Source organism: Epinephelus fuscoguttatus, linkage group LG10 (genome assembly GCF_011397635.1).
Source record: "Epinephelus fuscoguttatus linkage group LG10, E.fuscoguttatus.final_Chr_v1".
Taxonomy (NCBI): Eukaryota; Metazoa; Chordata; class Actinopteri; order Perciformes; family Serranidae; genus Epinephelus; species Epinephelus fuscoguttatus.
Window position 1 is genome coordinate 4,141,188 of NC_064761.1, and position 13,588 is coordinate 4,154,775.

Genomic DNA, 13,588 nt, shown 5'->3' on the forward strand with positions numbered 1-13,588 from the left:
GTCTCTGTCCTCGTCTGTCTGTCAGTAGAGGGAAAGCATGACTTTGTGCATGTTTAAATGTGCATGACACTGCTTACAGTACATGAGTGTGTGAGAGTTTTGTGAAACAGTGTTCATGCGTGTGTGTGTGTGTGTGTGTGTGGCATCCATTGAGGCCGATTAATCCTCCTTTTATCTCGCTCCACAGCTGCCCCAATTTTTTCCTTCCATTTTCCAACCTTTCCTCCTCTTCCACCATCCTGTTGCTCCTCTTACTCCTTCTACTCCGCTCCTCTTTCTCCGTATTGCCTTATTTGCCCTCCTCTGCGGACTCCCTCCCCTCCCTCATGTCTGTAGCTCATCATAGCCTATTGTGCTCCACCACAATGGCTACAGTTCATTAAACAAGACAGTCGTTGTCACAATCATCACCGATTGATTTGGCTGACTGGCTGAATGACTGGCCAGCCGACTGATAGACTGAATACTGCGCTGATTGAGCTGGTGTGTTTCATCTGTCTTTATTTCTCCCTTTCCTTCCTTTTTTCTTTTTCAGTCAGCCAGCTTTGTGTGTGTGTGTGTGTGTGTGTGCGTGCGTGTGTGTGTGCGTGTGTGTGGGTATGTGTATTTATATCAGTATTTGTGTGTGTGTGTGTGTGTGTGTGTGCGTGTGTGTGTGTGTGTGTGCATGCCAGCTCCTGTGTACATTGCGCGTCCAGGGGCTCCATGTTATTCTTTAGTCTTTTATTCATTTTACAGTCAAAAGAATATCCAAGGAATGTGCCAGGAAACCGGGCAAGAAAATATGTAGACAAGGAGGTATGTATGATCTGAACGCAACCTATACAATGCCACGGAAAGAAGGAGGAAAATAAAAGTAGATATATGTGGTACAACGGGGAGCAACCATGAAATCAAGGTCTACGAATTATTCAGGTCTCGACTCAGGGCATCTGCAGGGTTTCAGAATGCTAAATTTAAGAGACAGGACCTTTTAAACGCTACCTGGAAGTAAATTTAAGGCCAATTTTAAAAACCAAAGAAGGAAAACCATGCTGTCAGAACTAGTCTTCCTCTCTCTGAAAATTCCTAACGCACTTCAGAAAGCATAAGCGAGTAAAGCAGGAAAGACCATTCCAGAATTGTCAGACTTGGTCAGGACCATTTGATCTGCAGATATTAGCAAGAACATGTTTGCTACAACAACCCTGAATCCGCCTTGTGATTTGTAGACCTTGTGCTGGCGAGACAGTGTTGCACCGCACTCCCTCGTCCATTGATGTGTGCTCTCATTGGTCAGCAAGATTGGGAGATCTGATTGGCTTCCAGATCAGGGGTCAGAAGGTGTGTAGTAATGATAGTTGATGTGTGAGGAGATAGCAGCATATTAGATCAGGCACACTGTCACACACACACACACACACACACACACACACACACACACACACACACACTTACGGTGATGTAGTTGTGTGTAGTGTTGAACAAGATGAGCTCAGGCTGGACCTTGACTGTGTAATCTCCATTAAAAGAAAGCGGAGCTGTGTTGAGGTTGGCTCGGCCTACTGTATCAAGCACTGTTTCATCAAGATAATGCCCTCCTCCTCCCCTCTGTCTTTCTCTCCCTGTCTCTCAGCCTCTCACTCCATGGGTGTGTGCACGTTTTTGTGTGTGTAAATGTTTGTGGTTTGTGTGAGAGTGAGAGTGTGTGTCTGAGAGAGAGAGACAGTTGCTGACAGTGTCCTTGATAAGGTCTGGGTGTTAATGTCATTTTCTTGGCAGCGGCCTGCATTATCACTTATCCTCCTCTTCTTACTACACAGATACATGTACATTCTAACCTCCCCTCTCCTTAAATGTGTTGCACACAGATACACAGAGGGGAGATGCATTTAAACTAGGAGATTACAGAAGCTTACATATTAGTCACACAGCATGGGAAATCATCATTATAAAACCAAGACCCAGACAATCTGTTGTGGATTTTTTTTTTCTGGAAAAGGAGCTTAGGTTTAGAAAACAATGTCTCTTGTACAAATAAAAGCAAAGCAAGATGGCCGATCTGTGGCCTTGTTACAGTAGAAGCTGCTTTGCTTGGGTTTGTTTCTTTGGCTTCAGTTTATTACCCACTGGCTGTGCACTGAGAAAAAAAAGAATTAATGCTTGTGAAATGTCAGGAAACCACTCAACTCTATAGACAGTACTCTCACAGTATGCACTTCATTAGGTGAAGCTCTATACAGTATGTGTGCTCTTCTATACAGTAGCCCAAAGGTAATTAAAGTGTACACAAATTGGCATAAATGTATGCAGGCCACTTTGAATATTTCTTTTACAGTAGGCAGTGTGAACAATGATATCTGTATTACCTCAAATTTAAGTGTAAACATACTTTTTGAAGACTACTGTGTTAGAAGAGAAGGTCTATGACTCATTATTGCTCATCTGTGCACAGATTAGAAGCTTGATATAATGATCGCAGACAGTTAAAACAGGACCTGATTTAGAGAAACACTTTTCTTTTGAAGAGAACATATTAGGGAAGTCAACTTGAGATGCACCAAACGTCCTTAAGCATCCAAACCTGCTCTAACCCAGGTGTGCTGAATGATGAATCCCACTTGATCATAAGTCACATATTAGCATAGGTAATGTTCCCTAAACACTATATACTACACTGTAAGGGCAGGTGTGTTGTCGTGTGCAAAGACTCTGACACATGCTCAAGAATTGGAGAGATGCCACCAAAAAAAGGCTGTAAGAGGGAGTTCAGCAGAAGTGAAATCAACATACTATTAAACAAAGTAAATGTGATTTTAATGTATCAGTACTGGTGTTGCGGGAAAATCAAAACCCCAGCAACAACAAAACATTTTTGATGCTGTACATTGGTGGAGCAAGTATTCAGATCCTTTATTTAAGTTAAAGTGCTTATACCACACTCTAAATATACTTTGTTACTATTAAAAGTCCTGCATTAAAAATGTTACTTAAGTAAAAGTATCTAAGTACAGTCGCAAAAATGTATTGAAGTATTAAACGTAAAAGCACTCATGCAGAAAAGTTTGAATAAATTTAATAAATGAAAATAATTAAAGGGTAAATCAGCAAGTCCTCATACATATACATGAGAAGCTGGAACCATGAAATGTTTTTGCATAAAAAATGACTAACTTTTAAAAACATAGCTAATTAATTTTCTAATTTATTGACCAGTTCAGGGGTGGGCAACTTATGGCTCTGGAGCCACATGCTGCTCTTTAGTTTCTTGCGAGTCTCTCCCTGTAGCTTTGACACACACAAAAATTTAATGGAAATGAATAACTATCTTTTGTTTAACATTTTAATTTTTATTCAATATTTCTTTTCTATTATTTATTGCATTCTCCAATTGTAAAACTGTGAAGCCTACATACCAATATATATATATATACACACACACACACACACACACACACACACATATATATATATATATATATATACACACACCAAAAAAAATGTTTTCAGCCTTTCAGCAACTAAAGCTGGCATCTTTTCTTTGAAATTTTGTTGAATCTTGGTAGCAGTGGCTAGTCTTGAATCTTCCTAGCTGGTTAGCTATGGATGCTAAAATCCTAAAAACTCTTAGAATAAAATCGATAGTTTAGTGGTGCGTGGCCAGATTTCCTTGCTTTCACTTTCAGCTCTGTAAAGTCAAAGTTCTCAATCATCGTAAATGGTGTCATGCACAGTAGCCACCTTGTGGTAAAACACATTAATGAATACTCATTAAGATGATTAATATAGGCTAATTTAGACTTAATAGGTTACCTTCATTATAAGGCTTAAATATGTGTTGTGGCAGATTTTATTTGATCATTTTTGGTCAAAAATGGCTCTTTTGATGGTGAAGGTTGCAGACCCCTGGGCTTGTTGTTTCAGCTGCACTTGTATATTTTCATATGGTTTGTATGCAAAAATCTTAATTTGTAAAGTAACTAGTGACTAAAGTCATCAAATAACTGTTGAAGTAGAAAACATGAGATTAAAATACTCAGATAAAATAATAGTTCCTCAAATTCCTATTAAAGTACATTACTATAAAGTACAGATGCACAGTAACTGGAATTACAGTAATTGGGCATAATGGACTAAGTATAGTATTTCTTTAGCCCTGAAATGTAATAATCAAATTATTATAATTACTCTAAAACATAATCTAAATTCAAATTTGTCATATTTATGCATTTTTATTAATGTTCCTCAAAAATAAAAGTTGTTTTTTTCGTGTGTTGGATATAAGTTTCTGGACTGTGACAGAAAGTCTTTTTTCTCCTACCCTGGTTAAGAGTGCTCTCGACCAATCATAAAAAATCCTCTCACCAAAGAGAACAGCAATAAAAAGAAAACACTGGTGAATCCCAGGATTCAATGGGTACCAACAAAACAAGAATAAATTGTGGACATGAACAACATAAGAGAAATTTTGTTTGTATATTGTTTCTTGCATGAGGCCCAATGAGAGCAAATGCTTACAGTGTTTCACATTCACCCGTGCACATTTTTAATCAAACTGCTAAAAAGTAGGGATGCACCGAAATGAAAATTTGTGGCCAAAGCCGAATAATATTAAACGCTTGGCCGAATACCGAGTACCAAATATTGTTGTTTAGTTTTTCATTAGTTTTTGCAGATGAACCCCCTCCAGATTAGTGTTGTCACGGTACCAAAATTGGATCCCACGGTACGATACCAGTGAAAGTATCACGGTTCTGAGTAGTATCACGATGCCACAGCGAAAATGAGGCAGATGTGCCTTTTGTCATTTATAAAAAGATAAATCACTTTTCTATAATACATCAATGATATTTCAATGGAATAAATTACTTATTGACTTCTTCATACATCAAAAACAGCATCAATAAGTGATTAACATAGGGGGGATCAAAATAAATAAAATAAAAATCAACCAGCCACCCTCCTCCCCTGACAAGTCCCTTCATAGGTAAAGAACAGTCCCTAAAGTGCGGTGAGGTTTGTGGGCCGTGAACGGCTCGTCTCTCCTCTGACACGTCACATACCTGTGTTCGGCTGGCTCGGCTGTTCAGGTACTTCTGGGCAGTCCACACGCCAAGAAGAGGATATTATTGGAACCGACTTCCCGTCGCCGGTAAGCCAATGGCCGGCGTATTTGACAGGAATGCATTACTGTCTGTGACCCCCGTTCAACCCACAATCGGTGGGATTCGCCTTTCGTTTCTGCTGCTGGTTGAAATCTGTAGGCTGCTCGCACAGCATGCTGAATGATTTAAGCCTATTTTGCTCGCTCAAAACTATTTTTAGTTGCAAATGCGAGTGCCGTGACGGGCGGATCGCCACACTACCGACATTTTACTCAGCCCGTCACGGCACACTGTTTGATTGATCAAAAAACGCTGCTATTATTCGGTCTTGCTTTAAACTTATTCCAGCGAATACCGAATGTGTGTTTTTTTGCAATATTCGGCCGAATATATTCGGTTACTGAATATTCGGTGCATCCCTAGTAAAAAGTAAATTTTGGACCCACAGATTAAAAAAAAGAAAAAAATCCTTACACTCTTTCTCTCCCTTTCACCATGCAGATGCAAAACAAACACACAATTACACGTAGGCATAACTAGGTGGGCAGTTCCGGAGCAGAGGAGGTCGTGGTTGCTAATGATGCTTTTTAAAATCCAGGCAGTGCAAAGCAAACCATCCAGAGGAAATGTAGCACCCTTCAGTTTCCTACAGCTTGGTGAGGGGAGATCTTAGAAATATTCATCACATGTAAAAAATAAACAAATGAATAAATAAATAAAGTTAGACTTCCATTTGCAGACTCAAATAGCAGCTATTTTAGGTTAAGGTTTATTTGCACAAAAGAAAAAGAACAAAGGACAACAACAAGGATCTAGTTGTGCAGATGAGATTTAAGGGAGCACTAGTGGCTTTTAAGGAATCTCACCTCAGTAAGCATGATAAGCAAATACAAAAGTCATGTAATCAAGAAAAAAAAGACAAGCAAACAAATGGTCAATAAGCAAAATAAAGCAAAATAAATCAAGTAAATACATAGAATAAATACAATTATGAAGTGGGTATGTTTGTGTATGAGTGAGTGCATAATATGATCAGTTTGAATAGTGTGGTTCATCAAACGGGACCTTCACCTATATTTAATATTCATGAGAGAGGTAGACTGGATTGTAATTTAAATTTAACTGTTCCATAGCTGCCCCCCTATTGCTAATAGAGAACTGACAGAGTCCATTGCAAGCAATCAGAGTTGTAACAATTTGGCATGTCTTGTATTACAATTATGTATCTTACCATTAGACTGAAAGAATACATTGCAAGATGTGAGAAGCTTATCGGGCTAATGCAATTTTATATAAATGAAAATAAGTGTTTGAATTTTATATATGTTAAATATTGATAGACGTTTGAGCTGATTGAAGAGAGGGGCTTAATTTTCAGTCATCCTGCTAAATGTGGCAAATCTACAAAACCTTATTTGTAGAATATAAAGCTTATGAAGAATTTCTGATGAACCACACTTTTTTATTTTGCCAATAATAAAAAAAAAATAAAATAGATTTAGTCAGGTCATGGCAAACAGACTGAGTATGATTATTATTTCAGCTTTTAGTTTCATCAGTACTCTAAGGAAACTTGTGGATGAGACCTTTAGTGAGAAATAAGAGTAGATGTAATTGTTGGAAATATGATAAAATTAGATTTTATAACATTAAGAGATTTTTTTTTAAGTGTACCCATTTGGATTTTTTTTTTTTTTTTTTTTTTTTGCTAAATCAGAGCTGGCATTGGTCATAAGCACAGGGAAATTAATATGGGAGAGAAATGAATCATCACCGGTATAAAGTACTGGGAACACTGAGGACGATGCTGCAGCCAGGTCATTGACGTGAATAAGAAATAGGAGAGGTCCTAGAATAGACCCTTGTGGGACTCCACATGTTATAGTATCCCTATCAGATATACATCCATTAATGTTAACACACTGAATGTAATTGTAAGGCCATTTATAAGTTCCATTTATAATTCTAGTAAGGCCATAGTGTAACAGTTATTGAAGTAAGAATCACAGTGTCAGAAGCTTTGAAAGTAAAAAAATATTCCAAAAATTTATTTGTTGTTAATGCGAGCAGTATGAATATTCATCAGGATTTAAAAACACTTTCATTAAAAGAAGTATTTTAGTGCTGTCAAGATGGTCTTTACATAAAACTGGGCCATCTGTGCAGTAGAAAGATGCAAATACTTTTGAAATTGGTGCCACATGAGAAAACAGAAAAAGGGCTATGGCATTTGCTTTTGCTCAAGAAGTTGAAAACCTGCAAGTACCAGAATGCACTGCAACACACTGAACCAATAAATGCTCCAGTTAGTGGGTGACAAAATGCAAGCTTGGACATTTTTCCATCAAAGACAATATGGGTGCCAGCTGGTAACAAACAATCTCAAACTACGAACTACTAACTAGTTAAGTTCAAATATGTTCATTGTCATTGTCTATACAACTACAACAGTAGTTGTACTACAACATTATGTGAAGCCATCAATTTAGAAAAGGGCTTATTGGCTGGTGCTTTCTTGTAAGTTGTAACCTAACAACCTTAATCATTTTTTTATACCTATTAATCTAATTGTAATTTATACCTACATTATCTAATTTTATATCTTTATCATACCTTTTTTTGTCATAACTACAGTTTTCCCATAATGTTAACATACGTAGTTGGTATGTCAGATATTGTAGATAATGAGATTTTTAAAGCATACGTAACGGACATTGAAAAAAAGTTGTCTAATACAACACAGGGTTGGGATCAGTCATCTAATATTGATGTTCTTGTCTTTTGATAGTGTTGTCTGTGCAGGGTATGAAGTGTATGTATGCTGGCTACAGACACCCCATTTAATATCCTTGTTCCACCAAAATTAGCATGTTTATGTAGGTTTTTAAATGTGGCAAAACCCATTTTAAATAAGTGATAGATTGCTTTCCCATTGCCAGTAGACAAGAGCCTTGTACAAAGCTCTGCAGACAGTACACAAGGGTGCGTTTCTGTTTTTTCTTTTTTACTTTTATGTCACTTTTGATGTCACAGACAGGCCCGGAAACTGGTTAGTAATCAGCAGAAAGCAGCAAAAAGGCCAGTGAAAATGTTAGGGTTACTTCATTTTTTTTTATCTCGCCCTTTTTCAGTCCCTCTCTCAGGCTAGGTGCTGACTAAATTCAGAACTTTGTTTAATTGCTACTTTGACGGACATGAATGGTATTTTGGGGTGGTCCGTTGTTACAATGTGCCAACAAAGGAGCTAAGAAAAGCATGTATCTTCATCACTGCCAATCAAAGCTGATTGGAGCTGGAGCCAATAAATACCAGTGACTATGCAGTCATTTGTCCTGGGATTCAATGCCAAGGGTACCTTTTCACATTAAATACAAAAGTTAGAGGGTGTTAGTGTGTTTTTGTGCAGTGGGAAAAGGGCTTCACTGAGCTACTGTATACATGTACACATGTACACATGTATGCACGTGCACACTCACACTCACACATACGTAATCACACTCATAATCACATAGAAATGCATACCATGCTGTGATATTGTATGTTAAAACGCTCTCAATGGAGCAGGAATAAAAGGTCTTAAGAAGTTCTGCGGGCAAATTAATTTTCTTTAATGTCCTTAAAAGTAAAGCCACTGTTGGGCTTTTTTTTTTTTTACCAATGCTGTGGTATTGATCGCCATGTCAGGTCCTCAGCAATATGTGTGCCCAGGAATTTAAAAGAGAAGACCCTCTCCACCACTTCCACTCTGATAGTGAATGGAACAGGATCTTCCTTCTGTTTTCCAAAATCAAAAATAATTTCTTTAGTCTTTTTTAGATTTAGTGTGAGATCGTTCTCTGTGCACCATTCTGCTAGGAGGCTGACCTCAGCTCTGTAGGCTGTCTCATCATCATTTCAAATCAGGCCTACCACAGTTGTGCCATCTGTGAATTTGATTATTGGTTTGAGGGGTGTTTGGCAACACAATCTGATGTGTAAAGGGGGTAGAGTAATGGGCTTAATACACATCCCTGAGGTGCCCCAAGCCTGACTATCTGTGGGCGGTTAAACAGGAAGTCCCTTATCCACATGCACAGGGGGCTGCTAAAACCCAGGTCTAAAAGCTTTAAAACTAACCTGCTGGGAACAATAGTATTAAAAGCAGAGCTGGAATCAATAAATAACATTCTAACATATGAGGTGAGTCAGGGTCATGTGGAGGGCTGTTACAATGGCATCCTTTGTAGACCTGTTGTCTCTATAGGCATACTGATGCTGGTCAAGGTCAGGCGGCAGGATGGCTTTTATATGTTTTAAAACTAGTCTCTCCATGCGCTTAGCAACAATGGGGGTAAAGGCCACTGGCCTGTCATCATTCAAGGTGCTGATGTTACTTTGTTTTGGCACTGGTACTATTGTACTACACTGAAGACAAGTAGGTACAGTGGCTTGAGACAGAGACATGTTAAAAATGTCGGTAAAAACATTTGTAAGTTGGTGGGCGCAGTCTCTGATGACCCTCCCTGGGATACCATTTGGACCTCCCACCTTCCTGACATTCACAGAGCAGAAGACTCTCCTCACTTCATGAATCTGCATGGTCAGTGTGTTCCCCATGCTGACAGGTAGGGGTGCACTGGCCTCTTCTGGCCCAGATGTTTCAAAGCGGGCAAAGAAGTGGTTAAGTTAATTTGCCAGTGAAGCATTGCAGGCTGTAGGGATCTCTCTGTTGGTCTTGTAGTGAGTTATCTGTTGAATGCCCTTCCACATATGTGCTGTGTTATTACTGGAAAAGTAGTCCTCTGTTTTGTCCTTGTATGCAGCTTTAGCCTACTGGATGCCTTTTTTTAGGTTGTGTCTTGCAATGCTATACTGCTCTTTATTACCCGACCGGAAGGCTGCATTGCGCTCTTTCAGGAGTAACTGGACCTCGCAATTCATCCATGGTTTCCTGTTTGGGAAGACACGAATGGTTTTGGTGATGGAGACATTTTTCACACAGGTCCTGATGTAACTCAGAACAGTGGTAGCATATATCTCAATGTTTTGATCATAAAACAATTGGTGCACACAGTCGGTGCGCTTGAAACAGTCCTGCAGTTGTAAGGATGCCTCGTCGGGCAATGTTTTCACAGTTGTGTTGGTAGGACACTGCTTTTTATTGACAGGACTGTAGGCTGGAGCTAAAAACAAAGACTGATGGTCCGATTTTCCCAGGTGCAAGAGTGTGAATGTTCTATATCCCTTAGCGATATTTGAGTAAACACAGTCTAGTGTGTTCTCCCGTCTCGTTGCGAATTTGACATGCTGATCAAACTTTGGAAGCACAGTCTTTAAGGTGGCGTGGTTAAAATATCCTGCTATAATGAAAACACTTTCAGGGTAGGCATTCTGCTGTTTGTTTATAGTCATCAACACATAGCTAAGTGCTAACTTGGCATTTGCATCAGGTGGTATATAAACAGCTGTGACAACGACAACAGAGAATTCCCTTGGAAAGTAGAAGGGTCTGCATTTGACTGTTAATAGTTCCAAATCGGATGAGCAGTGTCGTTCCTCACAAAAACACACAATCTGCCTCCACGGCTCTTACCGGATTTCTTGTTCCGATCACTTTGGTGGGTTGACAGGCCTGCTAGCTCGATGGCTGTGTCCAGAACGCTCACGTTGAGCCAAGTCTCTTTTCGGATCAACACACAGCTGTCTTGGGTGGCCGTCCGCGGTGCTATCTCCAACCTTAGTTCATCCATTTTGTTGCCAAGAGATTTCACATTTGCAACGAAGAAGCTGGGTAGCGGTGGCCTGTTTGGGTCTCTCTTTAGCCTGGCCAGGTAACTGGCCTGGCAGCCCCACTTCTACCTGCCCTCCCGGTGCGGTCGCCGTCTGCGTGCGTTCGGTATGATAATCCATGGGGAGGACGGTGGCCTTGTTATCTCCATCGGTATTCCATGAGATTGTTGGAAGGTGGTTGCAATCGTGACTTGGCACTTTACACCGATGTGTATTAGCTCTTCTCTGCTGTAGAAAACTTTCAATGTGCACAGATATAACTCCTCAATCAGAACCATACATTCTAACACCAAGACACAGTGTTTTGGGGAGCACTGAACCGCAGTGTCTGTGCATGCTGCCACTTTGGACCCCCACAAAATAGCATTTTAAGTCCTGTGTGTGATTTATCTTGGCTTTATGTGAGTAAATGAAAGTCCGCCAGCTGCTAGGCTAATTTATGCAATGTAAAATGTCATAAGCCTCTGTTAATAATGTTAGCAGGTTGTATTTGTGGTGAAAGTGTGTTTAGTATGAGACAAGTGTTTTGTCTGTGAACGTTTTGAGTTATAGTGAAGCTGTTTTGTTTACTAGTGTTTGATATTGTTGCTATCAATCCATGTTTAATGTTTTTTAGGTGTGTTTTGCACACTAACCATGGCAGAATTCACGATGAACAAAGAGAAACCAGGTTAGAATGGGCAACAGCAAGAGAGCCAGACATGGGCAGTGATAAATAACAGCGAGAAAAGGAAGACATGGATTAATACTGGAGTCAGAAGGACAAAAACAAAAAGTGCGACCAGGACACAGAGAGCCAAACAATAGAGCAGCGGTAAACGTGAGTGAGGCGTAGTGTAATTGCTGTGGGACTCATTTCTGTGTCCTCATAAGCACTATTGTGCTGTCCTGTGTCATGCTGGTTCAAAGAAGTCTTCTGTGGTTAAAAGTAGTTCTTTTGATGGGTCAGGGATGGAGTCGGTCATTAAGTTATCACATGCTGGGATAGTGGTCTCTGTAATGAGATCAGAGGTAGCGGCACTATGGTTGGTCTTCTCTCTCCCTGCAGCATGCATTCACAATTCATTTCCAAAATTGTAGTAAATGCAGTAGAGCCTCAGTCCTTACAGATGACAGCTAACCGAACAAAACGGTAGAAAAATAAAGTCTGAGTGACACAGAAACATGACTGAAAGAAGACAAATCAGCATTCATGTTATGTGATCATAGACACATCATGGGTGCTCATCTGTTATGTCTCTTGTGGATTTTCATGGTTTATGTAAGGTTGCTTGTTGAATGTCATAACTTTGAATGACATTCTGTTGCTGTTTAGTAGGGATGCAAGAAATATTTTTACACGCTTTACAAATGTTTTTATAAATTCCAGAGGCCTCTAAATAACTGAAATATTCAACTGTAGCTCATTGCAGTGGTTCTAAATAACATTTTTTTCTCTTGCTTGTTCTGTAGTTTCACTATCACTATCACTATCTCCACCTTAACCCACAGCTGACTGTAGGCAACCTTGTGGGCTGTCAAAAGGCATTATGGGTAACAGGAAAACACATGCTAATGCAGAAGTACGTGCAAGAGGGTGAAGGAAAGTTCATATAGCACATATAGATACATAGATACACATAGATGCACTCTTGCTGTTAAATGGTGACTATAGTTATTTACCTGGCAGAAAATCAGGAACAATAGACATTCTAAAAAGCAGAAGCAGAAGCAAGTCATTATTTTATAATTCACAAGTCTTTGCACTCAAGTCTCAAGTCAAGAAAGGCATGTCCCAAGTCAAGTACCAAGACAAGGCTGACCATTCCCAAGTCAAAGCCCAAGTCCTAATCATCAAGTTTCAAGTCATAATGAGTCAGAAGTCATAATGCGCTTTTCATCAAATGTAATGCCATTTTATCAGGAGTAATATTGCACTAAATATACAAACATCATGAGTGCTTTTTAAAAATCATATTTATCTTTGTGGCATTTGTATATTGTTTCGTTCTCTAGCTTCCTTCCAACAGTTCAGAGACATGCAGGTTAGGTTAATTGGTGACTTTAAATTGCCTGTAGGTGTAAATGTGAGCGTGAATGGTTGTCTGTCTCTGTGTGTCAGCCCTGTGATAGTCTGATGACTTGTCCAGGGTGTACCTGCCTCTTGCGGAGACAGATGAGATAAGCTCCAGCCCCCCTGCAACCCTGTAACAGGACAAGCAGTTACAGAAAATTAATGAATGAACAAGCTGAACAAATTAATCATGAAAAAAGTAGTGCTAACATTGCACTTTCATAGTGTATAGCACTATTAACCAGCCAATTGAATTTTGTATGATTCTGTCCTGTCTTGTATTGTCAAAAATGTCAATAACTTTCTCTTTCCATTGGCATAGAGTAAAAGACAACTCAGATGTTGTGGACTTGGGTGGAGAGGGCGATGATAGAGCCATCAATGTTGAGTGTGAAGCCCTGAGTGGGGCAGGTAGGGGAGTCAGGGCAAATGATTAAGATTTTCGACTCACTGCAGTTGAGTTCCAGAAAAAAAATTTGCATCCACATTTTAATGTCCGTTAGGTTGGTGGTAAGGGTGGAGTGAGGGGCAGCAGTGATGGTCTTGGAGGAGAGGTAGAGAATGTTATCTGTGTAACAGTGAAACTGGAGGTCTAGGTGGTAAAGGATCTGTCTAAGGAGTAGAATGTAAAAGATAAAAAGAAGAGGACCAAGCACCAAACCTTGGGTGACACCCTGGGTGA

General features: G+C 39.6%; 1 protein-coding gene across 2 annotated transcripts in view; it reads left to right on the forward strand.

Moving 5' to 3' along the window:
* The window catches only part of nlgn1 (neuroligin 1), a 528,571-nt gene that overhangs the window by 54,842 nt on the left and 460,141 nt on the right, over positions 1–13,588 (forward strand). The window contains exon 3 of one of the 2 annotated variants that reach the window (XM_049588039.1): positions 739–798. The exons of the other annotated variant lie outside the window; for it this stretch is intronic. Coding sequence (XP_049443996.1) covers positions 739–798 — 60 coding nt within the window. The remainder of the gene's footprint in view (positions 1–738; positions 799–13,588) is intronic. 2 annotated transcript variants of the gene reach the window in all.